Source organism: Vombatus ursinus, unplaced genomic scaffold, assembly GCF_900497805.2.
Source record: "Vombatus ursinus unplaced genomic scaffold, bare-nosed wombat genome assembly UNPS02014789.1, whole genome shotgun sequence".
NCBI classification, from domain to species: domain Eukaryota; kingdom Metazoa; phylum Chordata; class Mammalia; order Diprotodontia; family Vombatidae; genus Vombatus; species Vombatus ursinus.
The window spans coordinates 12,249,363-12,270,975 of NW_020954567.1; the positions used below are offsets into that span (position 1 = coordinate 12,249,363).

At 40.1% G+C, this 21,613-nt stretch overlaps 1 protein-coding gene across 1 annotated transcript in view; it reads right to left on the bottom strand.

Annotated features, from left to right (window-relative positions):
- TNFSF4 (TNF superfamily member 4) overlaps positions 1-19,797 on the bottom strand; it is a 31,445-nt gene extending 11,648 nt beyond the window's left edge. The window contains exons 1-3 of the mRNA XM_027868588.1: positions 19,767-19,797; positions 15,957-16,081; positions 13,779-13,922 (exon numbers count right to left, since the gene is read on the bottom strand). Coding sequence (XP_027724389.1) covers positions 13,779-13,922 — 144 coding nt within the window. The 5' untranslated portion in view covers positions 15,957-16,081; positions 19,767-19,797. The remainder of the gene's footprint in view (positions 1-13,778; positions 13,923-15,956; positions 16,082-19,766) is intronic.
- Positions 19,798-21,613: the final 1,816 nt, after the last annotated feature.

Here is a 21,613-nt window from a genome sequence, read left to right on the forward strand (position 1 = left end):
TTACTGATAATGATTTATATGGTCTACATCCTTCTTAAAATGTACAGCTCAGAATTGGAGTCAGTATTCTAGGGGCAGCTAGGTGGAACAGTAGATGTCAGGAAGACTCATCTTCCTGAGTCCAAATCTGGCCTCAGACACTTTACTAGCTGTGTGACTCTGGGCAAGTCACTTAAACCTGTTTGCCTCAGTTGCGTTATCTATAAAATGAGCTGGAGGAGGAAGTGGCAAACCATTCTAGTGGCTTTGCCAAGAAAATCCCAAACGGGGTCATGAAGAGTCAGATAGAACTGAACCTTCTCTAGCCTAGAGATAACAACAATCATTGGAACCCAGAATAGCTTTAGTTTTTTTAGCTGCCATGTCACATTTTGATAGATAATGAGTGTCCAGTCTTATCTCCCATTACAGCTCTAAGTGCACTTATCCAACATTTTGTGCCAGCTGTGTGCACTATACTATGTTAGGTCCTACACCAAAAAAAAGAAAAGAAAAAAAAAGAAAAAGAAAAAAGAAAAAAAAGTCCCTGCACTTTCTTAGCTTTAAAAAAGCTTGACGTCAAGCTGGAATCCATTCTCTAAAAACACCCTGACCTTCCTTGCTGCCAAGCCTTGGAACATGCTATTCCTTCTACCTAAAATCCCTTCTCCTCCATCTCTACCTGTAGAAATCCTACCTCTCTTTCAAAGTCTAAGGGAAATGTTATTTCTTCCAATCAACAGCCATAGAGTATCTGTTCCATGGCTACCCGTCTCTATGCAATTCTGGCCACTGGATCTCAACAACATTTATGGTCCAAAGCAACCAACTAAAATAAGTAAATGGATATGTGGCCTTCTAGATATTGAGAGACTAAAATAGTGAGGAGTTTTCAGACTGGGAAAAACAAAAACCCAGAGAGAATGAGAATAACATTGACATAACTGAAAATGATATGGATAAGAAAAACACAAGCTTCCTCTCTCAAATCTCAGCATATAATTCAATGTAATGAGTATTTATTAAGCGCCTGCCATATGCACGGTATTGTTCAAGGTGCTAGGGTTATGATCAAAAAAAAAAAAAAAGGAAAACTGCCCCTGCCCTCAACGGGCTTACATTCTACGGAGGACACAGCAACTAGAACGTACCTTTTGAGCCTTGAATGAAGTACTATTTGAAAGCTCAAAAGCATGGTTAATGGCAACACAACTCTTCATGTGGACAACAGATTTACCTACTGAAGGATGGTCTGGACTCGATTTGAAAAGTTTAAAGAAATATTTAGATGATTACATCTATGATTACATGGATGGCAAATTCATAAAGTGTTTCTAAGGTTTAGGAAAGGAATTTTGAGGTATATTCTTAACCTTTGAGTTTTAAATTACGGAAGACAATTACTACACTCTCTCCAGTTACCTTAGTGACAGTATGAGAAACAAAGCACTGATCTGTGAAAACCATATCTTATGCTACAACTGTGGTTCTCTTCCTCCCCACAAGCCTTCACCACTGAATGAAGACAAGAGTAGGGTGAAAGGGACACTTTTCCCCAGGGGCCCAAGATTAATTATCTATTGCTGAACTATCAATTATCTTACTAATTAATATGCTGAATTAGAATTTTGCACACAATTCCTCCAAATTCTCAGAAATATGTCCAAATGCCCAGGAAATGGCCCCTTTATCATGTCCCACAGAACTATCAAAGTCCACCCTTCTCAATCTCATTTATATTAGCCCACGTTATCAGATTTAATGGGTAGACATTGCTTAGATGCTCAAGTGTTGGTGAAAAACCAATGGATCACCTCCCCAAGTCCTCTGAGGCTGATTAATCATAGTGTGAATGACTAAGGCAACGAGCTTAGAGACAGTGTCATTCATGAGTGAGGAACAGTAAAAAGTGTGTGAAGAGGAATAATGCATATAGCTGACCATGTCATTTCATCTGCTCAATAATCTTCAGTGACTCCCTATTGCCTTTGAAGCAAATTTCATGCTCCCTTGTCTAGTACTGGTATCACCCTGAGGCAGCTAATGGGTGCCATAGTGCATAGAGTACTGGGCTTTGAGTCAGAAAGACATGAATTCAAATCTGGCCTCAGACACTGACTAGATGTGTGACCCTGGACAAGTCACTTAACTGCCCCAGTTTCCTTATCTGTAAAATGGGGACAATAGTAGCACCTCACTCCTGGAGTTGTTGTGAGGATTGAATGAGATAATTTTTGTAAAGCTCTTAGAATGGTACCTGGCACATAATTGGTACTTAATAAATGTTTATTTCTTTCTTTCCCATGGTTAGATGAATAGAGTGCTAGATCTGTGGTCAAAAAGGTCTGGTTTTGATTCCTTCTTCAGACACTTATTAACCTTGTGCCCCTTGGCAAATCATTTAACCACTATGGTCCTCAGTTTCCTTATCTGTAAAATGAAGACATCGGACTTCCTGACCTCTAAGGTCCATTCGGGCTCTAAATCTATGATCCTTCTCCCATATTGTTCTACTCCATGCTCTTTACATTTTATCCCCAAACGTACTATTCTCTGCCCATTGAACAGACTCTGCATTGTCCTACTTTCTTGTCTCTTCCTATACTATCTGTTCCCTCCACCTGGAATGTCCCTCCCTCTTCTCCTTTGCCTGTTGAATCCCTCCCCATCCTTTGAGACCATCTTCTACAAATCCTTCTCTTACCTTCCCACTGGTAGTGACTTTCCCCTACCAAAGCACTTCATTCCAGGCATAGAATATTTTGCACTTATACAGGTGGTCCCAAAAGTCTTAGTGAAGTTTCAGCTATTAAAACTTAAAACAGCACGAAGACTTTTAGGAAATACTGTAGGATATGATGTGTCCAAGTTACCAGTGTTTTATCTTATCCCTTTCCTAGATAACATGTTACATGAGAATCAGGAAACTGCACCAAGAGTTTATATCTCCACCAACACTGAGCAGAGTGCTCTGCACACAGTTGTCCTTTAATAGATGTTTATTGAATGGACATAAAAGAATGACAGTCTAGGAACACTGAATTTGGAGTCAAAAAATGTAGGTTTAAGTCTTGGCTCTGTTATTTGCCCCCTCTGTGACTTTGGGCAGGTCATGTAACTTCTCTAGGCCTGTATCCTTGTCTATAAAATGAGAGGATTGAGCTAGATGGCCCTTAATGTACCTTCCAGATCTAAATCTATGGTCATATGGTCCTAAATTATCAACATATTAAAGAAAAGTGGGGAACCCATCTACAAAATGACTTTTGGTATAAGATTCAAAGTGACTGGTCAAGAATATCAGTGTTAGCTTTTTTATCCTCATCACCGAGGCTTTCCTGCTAGCTTACTGGTCCTGCTCTAATGTCTTCCCTCTTTAATTCATCCTTCAAATTGTCTCTCTCCCCAGTAGAATATAAGCTCCTTTTACTCTTCTTTATATCCCTAGTACCGACCAAAGCAAATACTTGTTGATTAATTGATTCCTAAATCATAATCCCTCTAAAAATCTTCACTGGCCTCCCGTTGCCCACCAAAGAAAATATAAATTCCTTATCCTGTTTTTAATAATCCTCCCCAAGTTGACTAAAACCTACATTTCCAGGTTTGTGTCCTTTGTTTTACAGTAATCCCTTTCAAATACTCTACTTTCCAGCCAAAACAGAGTCCTCATTATATCTTGTCATTCTGTCCTCTCCTGTCCCTGTGTCTTTGCTCATGCCTGTCCATAATCATATAATTATAATTATATAATTACAATAATCTTCCCCCTATCTCTTCCCATTGAAATCTCTCCTTTCCTTCAAGTACCAATTCAGACATCATTATGAAACCTTTCCTGATTCATCATCAACCTCTTCCCATGCACACATCCCAGTCAAAAAAGATCTCTCAGGGGCGGCTAGGTGGTGCAGTGAATAGAGCACTGACCCTGAAGTCAGGAGAACCTGAGTTCAAATCCAGCCTCAGACCAAACACTTGACACTTACTAGCTGTATGACCGTGGGCAAGTCACTTAACCCCAATTGCCTAAAAATTAAAAAAAAAGTGATCTCTCTTCAAATATCTGACATTTTGTCGGAACTTCTCCTTTAAATCTGTAAATTTCAGCCTTATTTTATAATTGTTTATAATAGTCTTTATACATCTCCCATCTATAGATTGTAAGCTTCTTGAGGGCAGAGTCTACATCATTCCATTTTTATATAACCAGAGCCTAGCCTGGTGTACTACACATAGCAAGCATTTGATAATGTTTATTGAAAAATAATCAAGCATGATTCCAGAGGACTGAGGACAAAGAACATTACCCTTGTGACAGAGAGATGATGCACTAATATGAAGAGTTTGAAATTCATTTTTGGATGTGGCCAACATGGGAATTTGTTATGTTTGACTATACTTATAAGATACAAAGATTTGGTATTTCTTACTTTCTTTTTTCTTCCTTTTCCTTTATTTTCAGTGGTATAAGGGGAAGGTATAAAGAAGAGAAAATAAATGTTTAATAACTGAAAATATATACATATATGTATATATGAATAGAAGTTTGTTGAATTGAGAAGCAAAGCCTTGAAGAAGGTAAATAGCTGCTTAGTTACAGAAGAAGTTACAGAAGCATCTATGTATTTTTTGACTGAAGTAATGTCAATCTGCAAAATATATCTGTTTAAAGCCACTTTGTACATGTGATTTTGGCATAAGGAAATTGTCAATTAATGTTGTTTAAGCCTCTGTCTTTAATCACTTCGTCTAGATTTGTGTGAAATTGATTTAAATCGGTTAGATTCTCTCCTCCTTTCATTCAGTTATAATAATACCTAACATTTACATTGAACTTTCAGATTTAAAAACCACTTCACATTCATTATTTTCTTTGATCCTGCCAAAAATCCTGTGAGTTTGATGCTACAGATTATTATCCTCAATTTACAGATTAGGAGACTAAGACTCAGAGAGATTAACTTTGGTAAAGATCTTCTGTCTAGTAAGTGGTAGAGGTAAGACTTGAAACCAGATTCTCAAGGCCAGAGACCAGCATCCTTTCACTAAACCACAGTACAGTGCACTATGATTGTAATCTCCCTGAGGGCAGGGACTATTTCATCTTTGTATCCTCAGTACCTAGTATAGTGCCTGGCATATAGGAGGTGCTTAATAAAAGTCTGTTTATTGATTGATTAATGATAAATCTGTCTTTTCAGAGGTAATTGTGGAGATTGATAGTGAGATTTTATTTATCCTATTAAAATAGTTGATAGATCTTTAAACTGCAGTAAGACTTTTTGGATACAATAAATACATATACACATAGAAATTGTTTGAGAAGTGAGCAAACATTGTAAAAATGCAAGAGACTACTATTAACAGGAGTCCCATTTCCAAAATAATTAAAAACTGACTTTTTATGGTTTTTCAAAGTTTGCAAAGTTCTTTACATCCATTGTCTCATTTGAGCCTCTCTATCCCCTTACAGTGCAAGTACTCTCACCTGTGGCCCCAAGAATCTGTAGCAGATGCATTGGTCACACTCAGGAAAACCATCTCAGCAGAGAGGGTGGACAGGCCTCACACCTGTGTGTGAGTTAGATGGACGCCTACCCCGAGCATGCGAAGACTTTCCCCAGCATAATAGGCAGAGGAGAAGAATTTGTTCCAACCTCCATGAAGGTGGCTGAAGCAGGTGCAGTGGAGCACTTAGAACTTAGGCATTGAAGATGACAAGGTCATCCACTGCATCCTGGGTCATCACCAGTCTTCCTGACTTTTTTTTACTACCACTAGCCTTTGATGACTCAGGAAGAGAAAGTGAGGCAAATGACTTTGTGCAACTCTGCCTCACTTAAGGCAAGTCAAGACATTACCCGTGATATCACTGGTCCTCCTCAAAAAAAAAAAAAGAATGAACAACAACAATGCAAGTACTATGGGTATTATTGTCCCCATTTTATAGGTGAAGAAATTGAGGCTCAGAGAGATTAAGTGATAAAGATAGCAAGTAGTCAGAGACAGGAAATGAACCTAGGCTTCACTGATTTCAAATCTAGCATACTATCTAGGCATTACTCCACACCTCTCTCTGGGAAGGAGCCAATTTCAATTCCAACAATGAGGGTGTGTCCTGATGCAAGTCATTGGTTTCTCTGTGCCAGGCTTCCTCATCCACATTGTAATGGTACTTGTCCCCTACCTAATTGTCAGGGATGCTGAAAGGGTAAGCAAAGTATTGTGCTCTCTTTATCTAACACTAATAAAGGATATAAAAAGGTTTTATTAAATCAAGCAGCTAGGTAGTTCAGTTGAAAAAGCATTGGTCCTAAAGTCAGGAAAACTTGAGTTCACATCTGGCCTCAGATACCAGCTATATAACCTAGGCAAATCATTTCACCTCTGCCTCAGTTTCCTCAACTGTAAAATGGGGATAATAATAGTACCTACCCTTCAGAATTATTGTGAGAATCAAATGAGATAATATTTACAAAGGGCTTAGCACAGTGCCTGGCACAAATAGATCAAGGTTTATATTTAAGGATTATCTATCTGAGTGTTTATAAATATGTTTCCATGCAAATTGGCTCCAGAGATTTTTTTTTTTTGGCTTGTCTTGTGGCTCATTGGTACAGGAAACTCCCAGTGAGGGAATTCCCTCTATCAATAAATGAATAAATTCAAAACATTTATTAAGAGCTTTCTATGCACAGAGCACTCAAGGACACCCATTCGTTGGTGGATTTTGAATGGATCCCTTCCCAGAGAGCCAGTACTGGCTACGTAGCATGCTGGACTTAAATTCAGTAAGAATTGGGTTCAGATCTTGCCCTTGATTATTTGCTCCCTGAGTTATCTTGGGCAAGCCACTAGGAATACAATACAAAAGTCAGATTGTCCCTATTCTCAAGAAGCCCACTTTCTAACAGGGGAGACGACACTTAGAGGAGGTTGCAGCTGCAAGGCAGATGGAAAGTTCCCAAGTCCTGTGGGTACTACTACCACAAAGCAGGTGGTAATGCACTTCTCTAACAGCCAGCTAGCATTGAAATAGCACTTTGAGGTTTACAAAGAGCTTTACAAACATCTCATCTGATCCTCACAACAGCCCTGGGAAGTAGTATTACTTATTAATCAGTAGTATTAGCTATTAGTATCCTCATTTTACAGATGGGGAAACTGAGACTGAGGGGTTAAGTGGCTTGATGGAGTCACACGGTAAGAGGCAATATTTGAATGCAAGTCCTTGTCTCAAGTTCAACTGCTCCACCTAGTGGCCTACAATGTCATATCCATTAATAAAAAAAAACTTATCAAGCCTTTGATGTTGACCATAGTTTGATAGTTAGTACCAAGCATTGTGGTGGCAGGAACTTTATGTTCTGGGTCTTTCACAGCTGTGGCTGCTAAGGAGGTGAGGGTTGTGGCACATGGGGAGGAAGCTTCTGGGTAGCAATCTCCACAAGACAACCCTTTGTGGAGGTATGACAGTGGACATAGAGTACTGTCTGTTCAGTGGGCTCTTGGGCTCAGGCTCCTGGGCTGCCTCCATCACAGCTAGATGGGATGTGTTGGTCAAGGTGATGGCGGGGCTTGACCTGTCTCTCCCTCAGGGCAACACTTGCTCTGTACTTTATCAGCTCAGAGAGTTGCCCGGGGCACTGAGTGGTTAAGCCATTTGCCCAGGGCTGGATACAGTCAGTAGGTGTCAGAAACAAGACTTGCACGGAAGTCTTCCTGACCCTAAGGCTAGCTCTTTATCCTCTAAGCCAAGCTCTGTCTCTGGAAAGCCTTTAAAAAAATGAATAACTCATTTAACTGTATTTGAGAAAAAGGGAAAAAAAGATGCAAAAATCCCAAATAGCAGTCATGTTCAGAATATTTCTTCTACTATAAAAGAAGCTACTTAACCATCTGCCTTCTTTAAATGCTTTCTCCATAAATAATTTAATTTTCTGTCCAATTTGGCAATTTCCCATTTGAGAATAAACTGTAACATACCAAGAATAGGCTGGGGAAGTTCTGTTTCACGTGTTTAAGTGAGGCTTTCCATCCCTTCACCCAGTTTTAACGTCTCCAGCCCTCAACAAATACAGCCAAAGAACACATGTAGCCTGTCACAAATGCAGCCAAAGAACCACGCATGTAGCCTGCCACCCGTATCACCTTCATAGAGGTTGTTTCATTCTTCCTCTTGTCTCTCATGTGGACAGAGTCTTAAGTAGAGGAGTCTATTAGCCTTAGGGCTATTTCAGCATGAGAGTCTGGAGTCAGAACCCCTGGTAACGCGGAGACAGGGATTCTAATCCCCACCAAACTCTAACTTTAGGATTTAAACAGGCCGCTTCCTTTCCCATCTATAAAATGAGGGTGTACTATGATCTCAAGACTCTTCTTCATGGTAGTGTTCCATGATGTTTGGTCTTCAATTTATAGAGAAGTCATAGCTCATGAGCAAAAGGCTAATTTTTGACCTGCTTCCTGAGGTGAGGGATGTGGTTTAGGACTTCTTTTTTAACTACAAGATAGTTTGCCAGAGGGGAGATTGATTTAGCAGGTCCAAGAATTCAGAGGTTTTGTAGGAAGGTTCACCATTTTGGAACAAACAAGTGTTGACTATCATCACATCCAGTTAATGTCTTGCATGAGCCAGATGTTAGACTAACATAGTCTTTGAAATCAGTCCAGAAAGCCCTGATTCTCTTTCCTATTACTGCCATGATTTTCCCTTGTGATAGAGGAAAAGTCATTTCCTTCAACAAATATTCATTTCATGTCACCTATGTGCAAAACACAACATTAAGCACTAGGGGAAGACACAAACTATAAATTAGACATGATCTCTGCCTCATCTCAGATAGCTTATCTTCTAACAGAGAGATAATACATAAGCACAGAGACTGTTAAGAAACCTAAATACACTCCTAATACCACTTTAAGGTTTACAAAGAGCTTTCTTCCCAACAGACTTATGGGACAGGTAGCTTAAGTGGTGTTATCTCCATTTTATAGATGAATTACACAAAATATTACACGATAAATGTTCATCGAAGAGTTGCAAACCAAGCATTTCAGGGGCTCCTCATTTTTCCACAGGTCAAATAGGGATAACTAGTACTTGCCCCCATCAATCTTTTTTTTTTCTTTTGGAGGCAAGGGTTAAATGACTTGCCCAAGGTCATACAGCTAGTAAGTGTCTGAGGCCGAATTTGAACTCAGGTTCTCCTGATTCCAGGGCTGGTGTACTATCTACTGTGTCAGCTAATTGCCCCTGCCCCATCAATCACAAGAGACTGCTCTAGGTCAATATTCTGACATTAATGAGTTCTCCTTTCTCTTCCTCCCTTCTCTTCCCCAAGTAGTAAAGCATGTCTATGATGGAAGTGATGAAAGTAGTCTGAATTTTACAGAGGAAAAGTTCTCCTCTATGCACAGAGAATGGCTAGGTATATAAGACAGATCAACCCTTACCAAAGGTTTTTTTTTTTCTCATTAAGAAGTAGCATGGGGTCTTAGAAAACAGCTATGGATCTTCAGCCCAAAGAGGCAGATTCAAAACATGCCTCCAGCAATTATTAGCTAAGACAAATCATTTCATCACTTCAGCCTCAGTTTCCTCATCTGTAAAACTGTAAAAAAAAAAAAAAAGCCTTGCACTACTTATAACTCAGGACTGTGCTTTATAAATCTTAAATTACCATCAAAATGGATGTTGTAAAAGTTATGTGTAGAACTGAAGCCAGAGGGTAAAGAAGAGGCTTGGATTTCACTCCATTAGACTCTTTGTTCCCTTCTATCTCTTTCTCCTCTATCTATTCAGCAGAGCCTACTGAGAATGGACTGGGAGGCAGGCACTCCCTGAATCTGAAAGGATGTAGAGGGAGATGGAGATAAGAATGAGATAATTGTTAGAAAGGAGAGATTTTGGATAGCACTCTCAGAACCTGGAATAGAAAACCAACTCAATTTGGGTCCTGCCCATATTCCTGGAAAGAAGCTTTTTCGGGCACCAGCATGCTTAATTATAGAAAGAAATAAACCATTTCCCAACGGACACTTATTGACACTCCCCTTGAATTCTGAGAAAATGGATTTTCCTAAGCACTTTAATCTCAAAAATTAGTTTCCTAATTGAGGGTTACCATGAGATAGAGCTTAATATAGCAAGTGGTATCAAAATAGCAACTAAAAGAGGTTAGGAAAATGTTATAACAGTGGTGCCCTCTGGTGCCACACTAGATTAACTCATGGTCTGAATTTGCTGTCCTGAAAGTCTTTGGTCTGTAATATAGTCAGTGACTTGCCTAGGGACACACAGATCATAAGAGGCAGAGCTGGGATTCTGACACAGAAATTATTTACGTTTGAAATTACTCCTTCTGCATTCTTTTTTACAAAGTTGTCAGATTCTGCTATATTCCTTACAAAAGCTAGGAAGGAAGGAAGAAAAGAAAGGAAGGATGAAAAGGAAAGAAGGAAGAAAGGAAAAGAAGGAAAGAAGGAAAGGGAGGAAGAGAAGGAAGGAAGGGAAGGAAGGAAGGGAAGGAAGGAGAGAGAGAAGGAAGGAAGGAGGGAGGGATGCTTTAAACACTTACTGGTTGGATGAACCTGAATGAGTCACTTGACCTCACTAGGACTCAGTTTCCTCATCTGTAAAATGGGAATTCTAATACCACCCACCTCACTGGGTTGCCATGAGGAGCAAACAATGCCATGTATGGAAAGCACTTTGTAAACCAGAAAGTGATTTATAAAAGTAAACTAGAATCACAATTCTCCAGTGCTAAAGAAGCCTCCCCATTGAACACTATAAGTTAAACCTCAATGTATCACCAATGTTTATGAGACTGGACAAATTTTAATGGCACCCTGGATATATGGCTGTCATCTTTTTAGTAATCCAGCCTGAAATAATGTTCAGGTGTTAATTCATTCTGTACTATTCCTGAAGAGGCAAGATCATATGTCTAAGGCTTGTACTAATAGAACCAGAGAAATCATGAGTAGGAGAAGGGAGTCTTCCAGCCAGAGGACCCAGAGAGGATCCCCAAAGTAGCAACGCCCCCAAATGCCACAGTATGACCACAGCCCTGCCCAGAGCTGATATTCCCTTCCTAAGGGGCAAGACTGACCCTGGAGCAGACTGTTTCTCTGGGCCCAACGCCCTCTCCTTTCTGCATCACAGATCACATCTCTATGGCACTGGGTAGCTTTCAAACATTTTTCTCACAACAATCCTCTGGCGTAGGTAGCAGAAGTATGCTTATGCCCATTTTACAGATGAGAAAATTGAGTCCTACAGAACATTGTTACTTTCCCAGAGTCTAGCAAGGTTCCTGGCCTGTAATAGGCACTCAGTAAAAGTTTGTTAGACAAATGTTACACAGTTACAAAGTAGCAGATCTAGGATTTAAACCCAAATCTCTTAGTTCTATCATATTTGTCTCTATTGGTTTTCATTTGGGGCAGCTAGGTTGCACAGTGGGTAGAGCACCAGGCCTGGAGTTAAGAAAACCTCAGTTCAAATCCATCCTCAGATATTTCCTGGCTCTATGACCCTAGGCAAGTCACCTTACCCCTACCTGCTTCAGTTTCCTCAATTGTAAAATGGAGATAATAATAGCACTTATTTTCCAGGGTGGTTGTAAGAATCAAATGAGGTAATATTGGTAAAGTGCTCAGCATAGTGCCTAGTGCCGAATAGGTACTATAGAAGTAATAGCTATTAATATTGTCATTATTATTCTTGTAAGGACCTAGGAATTTAGGGACCAATTGTCCCTAAAGGCAAGAATTGCTCCACTTTTGTTTTTATATTCTCAACATTTAGCTCAGGTATCTGGCACACGCATAGTAGGAACATAATAACCACTTATTGCTTGATCAGTTTGTTCCTAATAATCATTCTTTCCCTCACTAACTTTAGCATCTGCCTGGTCATTGATATCTTTGGTTGTAGCCGATTGCTTAGGCCACCACTCATATTGCAACTACTGTTTCCCATCTCCACTCCCGGACACAACCTTGATGCAACATGACAGAAAGACATAGAATCAACTATCTGTTGGCTGTCTTACATCACCCCACTAGAGTAAGGAAGCATGTGTCCTTGTGGTTATTTGATGAAGTGTTGCCAACTCACAGAGTATGGTGAAAATAATGTGCTATTTTTGGTTGTCATGTTTATTTTTTTCTCAAAAAAGCTGAACTGTGGTGTATGCCATGACTATCCTCCCATGGATTCCTTTCTACTCACTTCCCTTCCCCTACTCTCCCACTCTTCTCTACTCTCAAGCTTACCTAAATGAATCCATGCAAATGTAGCTAGGAGGAAGGAGAAGTTGTTTGACTTGAAGATCTGGAAATGTAAAACTTCTGGACCCTCTAGCTCTCCTCCTATAATTGCAGAACCCAAACATCTTTTTGTGGTCCAGAAGAAACCACACTTTCCCCGAAGTCCCCACTGCTCTTGTACCTCCATTTCCTGTGGGTAGAGGCAAGGCCAGGCATACTCTGGAGCTGTACCCCCAATTACCACCACCTTCAGCTCATTCTGTCACAGTTTGGTTGGCTTGGCTTTGAGTTGTGCCTCAGGAATGGAGTTGCCTCCATTTTTTGGTCTTCTGCCAAGAAGAAGCTCGGAAGTGCCCAATAATCTAGACAAAATGTCATCCAGGGAAAGCAGAAGCCATCAAAAATTAGCCGTTGATCTGAATCGATATATTTTACTTGGCTGGTTCTAAGAACAGTGTTCCCTAGGAAGGGAGAAAGGGACACTATGGAAGCTAGGAAACAGAGGAGAGGACACTGGCACCCTAGGAAAGAGCAAGCAAACATAAGAGAGGGAATAATATAAGTTCTTTATCAGAGAATAAGGAAGGTAAAGAGAAGGAGTTTGAGGAGAAGAAGGAGAAGGAAAAGGAAGAGAAGGACAATGAGAAGAAGGAAAAGGAGGAGAGAAGGACAAGGAAAAGAAGGAGGAAGGGGGGAGGAGGGAGGAGGAGGAAAGAAAGAAGAAAAAGAAAAGAAGAGGAAGAATAAGTAGAAAAGAAAGGAGGAAGAAGAAAAGAGGAAGAGGAGGAGAAGGAGGAAGAAGGAAGAGGAGAAGAACAAGAACAAGAACAAGAAGAACAAGAAGAACAAGAAGAAGAAAGAGATGTGTACCTGTTGCCCATTCATTCTGCATCACGTATTGGGCAAAGTGCAGTAGAGAACAGTAATTGAGGTTTTCCATCTAATGCTGGTGATGGTGTGCTTTCATTGGGATTATTTGTTTAAAAGCTTTAGGATGAATACGTATATGTACATACACACAAATACTAGTAATTATGCAATTGTAGCAAACCAAAAGGATTTCGCATTGGGACCTTCTCGATTTTTCTATTTACGCCTTGCACTTTCTGTGGCAGAGGGGAATTACATCAGTAATGATTATATGCCTTCTAATGTTTTTGTTGTTCTTGTTAATGCTCTTATCAGACATGTTACTAAAAAAGTAAAAACTCAAATACACAGAGCGTTTCATAGCACTACAAGTGAAAGTATGACAGGGAAAAAAAAAAACAAGGACAAAGAAAGCTAAACAAACCCATAGGCTAGACACAGCCTAGGCACTCCATGGCTTCTGAAAACCACTCCATATCATGACAACCACCAAAGGAAGGAAGGAGAAAAAAGTAAATAGGCTGAGATTCAATTTTTAGGAAGAAAAGTGTTCAACCTTGGCTACTGGATTATTTTCAGATATCCTTTTGTCAACTGAGCTTTGCAAGATAAAAGAGAAGATAAAGGTGAGTAAGAAGAGGTCTTACCTGAGAAGCCCCCAAAATGTAGATCAAGAATACAAGCAATCCTATACACTGAATCACAGAAGACACCAACAGTAGCTTATTAACAATGGTCCTCTGCTTTGGCAAGTTCCCAGGTCTCTCCTGCAGTGGCTGATCCCTTTCCATCTTCCAAATCCAACCAAGAGAAGATTAAAGGATGAAGAGGAAGCCTGAGTCAGTGGATGACGATTTTTTCCAAGGTGAAGAAAAAAAATATCAAGTAAACTAGCCGGTAGATAGTCTCGGAATTGAAGTTAAAGAAAATGAGTGATTAGAGGGGCAGCCTCTCAGTTTTATATGCTACAGCTCTTGCAGGCAGGCGGGGAACTTCTTTGTGACTAATCTGAATTTCCCCTTTACTTACTTTCTTTTTTTTCCCCTCTGGGCTTACAGAGAGGTTGTTTTTGTGGCATTCCAGTTTAGAGTTGAGTAGCCCGAAATGACAGAGTCATACAAGTATGCTATTTTCTTTATTTCTCATTACCCATACTTTGATGATGGGTCTTTTGAAGAAGATCATTGTCACTCATAGATACAGGCACTGGTATTTAGCTGTCCCCTCTGGAAGTAAGGCACATGTTAGCCATTTTCAGTGGTCTCTTATTTTAATCAGGATTTAGGGATAAGGAGGAGAGGGTGTGTATTCAAGCATCATTCCCAATTTCTCTGGTATAAAAACTACAGCCTTGTATAAGCAGGAATGGAAGTGAAGAAGGTAGATGAGGTAGAGTGGTTTACATTTCAGTTGAGTTGAATGAATAATAAAGTGACATAAGTTTTTCATAGACTTAGGTCTCCAAAAAAGGTTTAGTAAAGGAAAGTCCTGTGGAAAGAAACTGAGATGGTGTCTTGCCTCTCTTCCTTTTCCTTACCCTTATACCTCTTCCTGTATAAGTACCGGTTAAATGAATGGACCAATGCAATCCCTTCATGTTAAGTTATTTTCCCAAAGGAAATAGGTTAGGGACTAGAATTCGAATTTTGAAAATCTGGGCATTCTATCTACCAATCAATTTTTACCAGTGAATTAAAAAGCATGATGCTGGAATGGTTTTTAATATTTGCACTTCAACTTAGGTATTTGTGGGTTACCTGTACAGTACCATACTAGGCTTTACTGGGAGGTTACAAGGCACTCGCAAGACAAAATTCTGCCCATAACTGGCTATGGAACTGTGGGCAAGTCACTTAAACTATTTGGCATATACCATTACCTCACCTACAAAGTAGAGACAAGCTCCTACTTGAAAAGAAGACAAGGAAGACAAAATGATCTTTGGATGCTTCTAACTTTATAATCTCTAACTTTGTGATTTCTACCTTTGGGTCTTGTAACCAAGAAAGCCCTGGGTTCCCACTTCATACTCTTACTAGCTATGTGAACCTGGGGCCGTCTCTTATCTCTTTGAGCCTCAGCTTCCTCATCTGTAGAAATGGAGAAAATAATAATAATACATAATTAACTTCTCACTCTAAATGGTATAAGGGCATTGTGAAGATTAAATGAAATAATGTATTAAAAAATGCTTTGCAAACCTTAAGGCTATGTGAAGGCTAGCAATAAATAATATTCATAGGCTTTCAAATGGGGTGTGCTAGATGTGCCCAGGTATACCCTAAAATACCAGCAGCTATCTTACTGCAGTGGGGCTACTTGGGATCCAGAGTCCACCAGTGACAGGATGACATGACCATTTGTCTCTAGGAACAGTAGCCATAGCCAGAGCTGTCATTTACTTTGCACTTATTAATCCCCTACTGTTTCCCTAAGGTTCTGGAGCAGAAGGAAGAAGGTGTATTTAGTGGTTTGGTGAACTGGGGAACTCTACAGCCCTTTTTCAGGCTCTCATTGTGATAGGTGTTGCAGTGCCTTCTCCAGCGGCAGCCTGTGCTTGGCAGAACCCAATTCCTATGGGGGTCAGGCCCTCCTCCTTCCTGCCCCCAAATTCCCAGTTTTCTTTTGCAGTAACTAGTTCCCCTTCCATCTACTGAATCTAGGCAAGGGAAAGATGAAAGGGGAGGGGGAGGGAGCACCTAGGCATTCTTTGTGGTATAACAGAAACCACACTTTCCCCCAGCCTGCAATGTTCATGTATTTCCTGTGGGTAGAAACAAGCCCAGGCTTCTCCAGTGCTTTGTCCTCAACCATCCCTCTCTTACCCTGGGACCCAAGCCAGTTGTATCCAGGTGGGGAGAAAATCAACTTAACTTTTTGAAATCTTCTTTGACTCTTCTGGCCACTTGATTTTCCATGACTCAAGCCTATAGTGTATGGCCCTGGGACACTGGATGATACAGATAAAGGAGGCAAAAAAGTTAAAATTTATAATTTTTAAAGAATACTCCTCTGGTAATCAATAAACTCTACTGCCAGGCTTTTATGTCAAAGTTCAGGGCTAGGGGAGCACTGTTCAGTCTAAAAGATGCTTTTTTTAGCCAAGAAATTAAGTTTTAAAAGGTAGTTATTCTGAATTTTATGGGAAAAGAGTTTGGTTAAAAGTTTAACGTAATTTTTTTATTAAATTTAGTTGTTTTTAGTTTCTTTGGTTGGCTTTATGAATAGAAGTAATTCCTTTTGTGAGTGAGTATACAATAAATATAAATATAAAAAAAAATACTCAAAAGAATTTGTGATCTCATTGATTCAAGAATCTGTTTTCAACAATGCAAATTACAACCCATCCATGCCTTCCCATCCTTGTCTATATCTTCCCATATGTTCACCTCAGGGAGATTTTTTTTTTTGCCATGGAAACCCATAGAACAAGGGAGGGGGAGATATATTAGGTAGACTCATAGACAGAAAAGATACATACATACATACATACATATACACATACATACATACAGTACTGCACATACATACAGGCTTGGTGGGAAGGTAGAACTTAAGCACATACTGTAGAACCCTAAATTCACAGAATCTTAGCTTTGGAAGGGAACCCAGAGACCACGTAGGCCAACCCCTCTGAGCAATAGCCTTAATACTCATGAGTTTGGATTTGAAGGGACAAAGATCCCATACCCATTTCACTTTTGGACAACTCTAACTGTTAGGAATGTTTATTTTACTTTGTTTTAATTTGCTTTCCCAATGAGGTAGAATGTGTCTTTGCAACCTCTCTTCTTGGCTCCCAAGGCAGCCATCTGGAGTTCCAAAACACAAATCTAGTCTCTCTTCAGTATAACATAAATATAATGTAGCATGTGTGAATTGGGTTCCTACAGCAAGAGTACATCTCCAAATAATTACTAATTCATGTCACATAGAGGACAATGGAGAGGCACATGGTGAGTAAGAACAGGCTGCCACATGTCGCCAAAGAAGCACTTTGAAGAACAGAGGTTAAAAGATGTCTTCAGGAATGTGTATTCCAGGAAGAGTATTGGTTGAGTCCCATGTAGAGGGCACGGGATGACAGGTGGACAGTCAGGGTGCTCCAGTGATACTCCTAGAACATCAGGGGAAATTAAAGATCTTTAGCATCAAAATGGAGCCCCTTCCCTCTCTGTTGTGAACGTATGGCTATGTTACAATCTCCATCATTGGAGGGAATTTTCTAATTTAGATCACAGATCCCTTTGAGTATGTATCTAAGGGCAGACATGAGGGGTCCTGTACCTATAGCCAAGTTAGTACATTCACTACTGCAGAAATTTTCTTTAAATAGTAATTAGGCCTATTTTTAGTGTAATGTTTTGCATTTATATAATTCCTCAGAATGTAGGTCCCCTAGGTTCCTCCACTTCAGAGAGAGACAGAGAGACAGAGACAGAGAGAGACAGAGAGGAGAGAGAGGGAGAGACAGAGAGACAGAGAGACAGAAAAAGAGAGAGAGAGAAAGAGAGAGAGAGAGAGAGAGAGAGAGAGAGAGAGAGAGAGAGAGAGAGAGAGACTTTCAGCATGTGTATGGGAGGCAGTTAGAGAGTTTCACACCCAGACTGACAAGGACTGCTCTCTGTCTCTGTCTCTTTGTCTCTGTGTCTCTGTCTCTGTGTGTGTCTCTCTCTGTTTCTGTCTCTATGTCTCTGTCTCTCTCCATTTCTGTATATATGTGTGAGTCTTTCTGTCTTTCTGTCTCTCTGTCTCTCTCTCTTAAAATAGCTGGGGAAAAATTCCCACCACCACCAAGAACGTGGAAGTGTGACAGATTTCTGCCAGAATATGTGATCGCAAAAATGGAGAAATAAGCTGTCAAGAATGGTTTTCAATTGGCAATGCCTGGAGAAATCCTTTACCTTGTCCCCATGCTGAGTTTTTTAGAGGAGGCTATTTCCCAAAAGACTAGGAGAGAGATGGTAATTGGAAGGCCACTGGAAATCACTCAGAAAGGCATTTTGACATCCTTTTTACTGCCTTCTTCTAAAGGAAAAAAAGAGGTATCACAGAGGGCTAGTGAGGAATGGAGTACCTGTGAGGTCACAGCATCTTATGCTTACATCTAAGGACATGATATAATGGGGGAGGGGGAGTGCTAGACTTGGAGTCAGCATACCTGAGTTCAAATCCTGACTATATAGCTTATTGCATGTATGGCATTGCAGCAATACAGTCTATTACTCACGGACTTGACTGAAGATTATGAATGTGACCATATAATGCAAATGCATTATAATAGAACAGCTTGCAAACAATATGGAAGATTAAGAACTCTGCCCTCATGAGTGATGTGGAAACTGTTTTGTACAATTATCTTGTAATAGATACTTCAAAGAAAATGCTTTTGTTATTGTAGGCCTAAATCCTAATTAAATGCAAGATGAGGAAAGAAAACATGTAAATGTATGCACACCATGAAAGCAGAAAGAGTGGTTAGAGCATAGGATGTATATGGGGATAGATTCCTATGGGTCAATGGTCCTAAGATGTGTCTGTTATCTCAGGATATTGTAAGAGAGGGCTCCCATAACTTTCCACATCCAAAATCAAGGATGGGGAACTGGAATTCCAGAAAGGTTGATTCAATCTTTTTTTTTGTTTTGCTTTGCTTAAATAATGCCACCAGCTAACAAATTATGATTAACTTAAAATCTACATCAACCAGAAGAGAGTCAACTGACCCTATAATAGAACTTGTTTTACTTAGGTTAGACTGGTTTCCCTATAAGTCAACAAGCATTTATTAGGCACCTGTCATGTGCTAAGCACTGTGGGTACAAATAAAGGCCAAAAATTAACCCCTGATCACAATGGGCTTACAGTTTAAAGGAGATATGTATAGAGAGGGTGTTTGGGGAATTGGCATTGTCTTGGCTTCTTTGCCTCCCAAGGTATATAAACCCCCCAGCCTATGCAGAGTTAGTTTGGGAAGTTTTCTGATCTAATGTGACTAGTTGCTGGAATAAATGCAGAGGTGGAAGGGAGTAACCTTTTTATCTGAATTACTATTTCATTTTTAACCTCAGGAATTGGATCATATTTATTCTATGTTATGAGGTAAAGTCATTTTTGTTACATTTTATGGTCCACAAATTTCTCACTGCACTCTAACTCCAATCCTGAATCACTGGGTTGGCCTATTAAACCTGGACCAGAATATTTGTCATGGTGGGTAAGTGTTACAGAATCACAGATTTTGAGTATTATAAGGGACCTTAGCAGCCAGCTTGTCCAACCCACACTCCAAAGGAATCCACACTATAATATACCCAACAATTAGTAATCTGGCCTCTGTCAGAAGGCCTATAAGAAGGGGATACTCACCAACTCTTGGGCAGCTCATTCTGCATTTGTTTGTTTTGTCTTTGGTGAGGTAATTGGGGTTAAGTGACTTGCCCAGAGTCACACAGCTAGTAAGTGTTATATGTCTGGGGTCAGATTTGAACTCAGGTCCTCCTGACTTCAGGGCTGGTGCTCTATCCACTGTGCCACCTAGTTGCCCCTCATTCTACATTTGGACAGCTCCAATAGCTACCAAGGTTTGTTTTTCTTTTTATTTTTTCCTGAAATTAGAAGCTGTCTCTTTTTACCTTTCACCCATTGTTCTTTGGTTCTGCTCCCTGGGTCCAGATAGAACCAATTTAATTCCTCTTCCATTCGGCAGCCTTTCATATTCTTGAGCACAGCAATCATGTCCAGTTCCTCAACTGATCCTAAAATGTCATGGACTATAGTCCCTTCACCACCTTGGTTGCCTCTTCTGGACATTCTCCAGCTTATCATGGTGCCCACAACTGTACATAATACTCCAGGTGGGATCTAAGGAGGGCAAAGGATACAGCAGGACTAATTTCTCTTCTTCTGGAAGCTATGCCTCTCAAAGATTTCACTGACTTTTTTACTTCTAATTCAACAATTGTTGAATTAGAATGAATCATAGAGTCACAGAATTGGAGAATTGTAAGAAACCTCAGTAGACCATGCACTTGAGGAATTCTCATTCTAACATACCCCCCAAGAGGTCATCTAGTCCATGCCTGAAGACCTCTAAGGAAGGGGAACCCACCACCTCTAAAAGCAAGTCATTCTTTTTTGTGCACCTCTAAGTTTAGGAAGTTTTTTCTAACATCAGAGGTTGTCTCTTTGCAACTTCCATCCATTGTTCCTGATTCTACTTTCTGAGGCCAAATGAAATAAAATTACTCCCTCTTCTACATAATAACCTTAAAATACTTACACATAGGTATCACCTTCACTTGAGTAGTTTATCATCCAGGCTAACCATGCCCAATTCCTTCAATCAATCTTCATATGACATGAACTAAAAGTCTTTTACCATCTTGACTGCCTTCCCCTGGACACCAATGTCTTTCTTAAACTGTGTTGCTCAGAACTAAACGTAACACTCCAGTTGAGGTCTAAGGAAAGGGGAGAATACAGTGGGACTATCACTTCTCTTTCTCTGGAAATGATACTTGCTGGATCATGTTAACTTTTTTTGGCTACCACATCACACTCCCAAATCATATTGACCTTGCAGTCCACTAAAACCCCCAGATCTTTTTTTACACTGCTATCATCTATATCTCCCCCATCTTGTACTTAAAAAGCTGGGGGGGGTTGTACCTAAGGGCAAGATTTTACAGTTATCTCTATTGAATTTCATCTGATTTGGTTCAACCCAATCCTCAAGCCTGTGAAGATTCTTCTGGATTCCAACTCTTGTCATCCAATATGTTAACTGACCTTCCCAGTTTTGTCATCTGCAAATTTGATGAGCATACTTCTATGCCTTATTATGCTGTACTTTGCATAGAGTCACTTGGGCCTTGAGGTTTCTGCCCCTTCAGATGGTTCTTCTATACAATCTGGGAAAGCGACTCAGATCCCTTTGGTAAATTTCATTCCTCCCCGCCCTCCTCACCCTGGGATAGTTCGGACAGCTTCTTCCTAGATATTTTTAGGGGACCAATGGATGAAATCATTGGGAGGTGCTTTGCTTTTGAATCACATGGTAAAGGGTAAAATTGTCTTTTTATAATCATGGTCAACAAGAATTCACTTGGAAGATCATTTGGCCATTTTAATGACAATTAAGTCCCAGGATAAAGACACAGCGGAGTCAATCGAAACTCCCACAGAAGAATGGTATGACCCCTCAGTTGCTATTGCTCAGTCATTTCAATTGTATCTGACACCCCATTACCCCTTTAGGAGTTTTCTTTGCAAAAATACTGGGAATGGTTTGCCATTTCCTTCTCCAACTCATTTTATGGAAGAGGAAACTGAGGCAAACAGGGTTAAGTGACTTGTCCAGGGTCACACAGCTAGTAAGTATCTGAGGCCAGATTTGAACTCAGGAAGATGAGTCTTCCTAGTTTCCAGCCCAATGCTCTATCCACTGTACCAACTAGCTGCCCTTAGCCCCTCAGTAGGG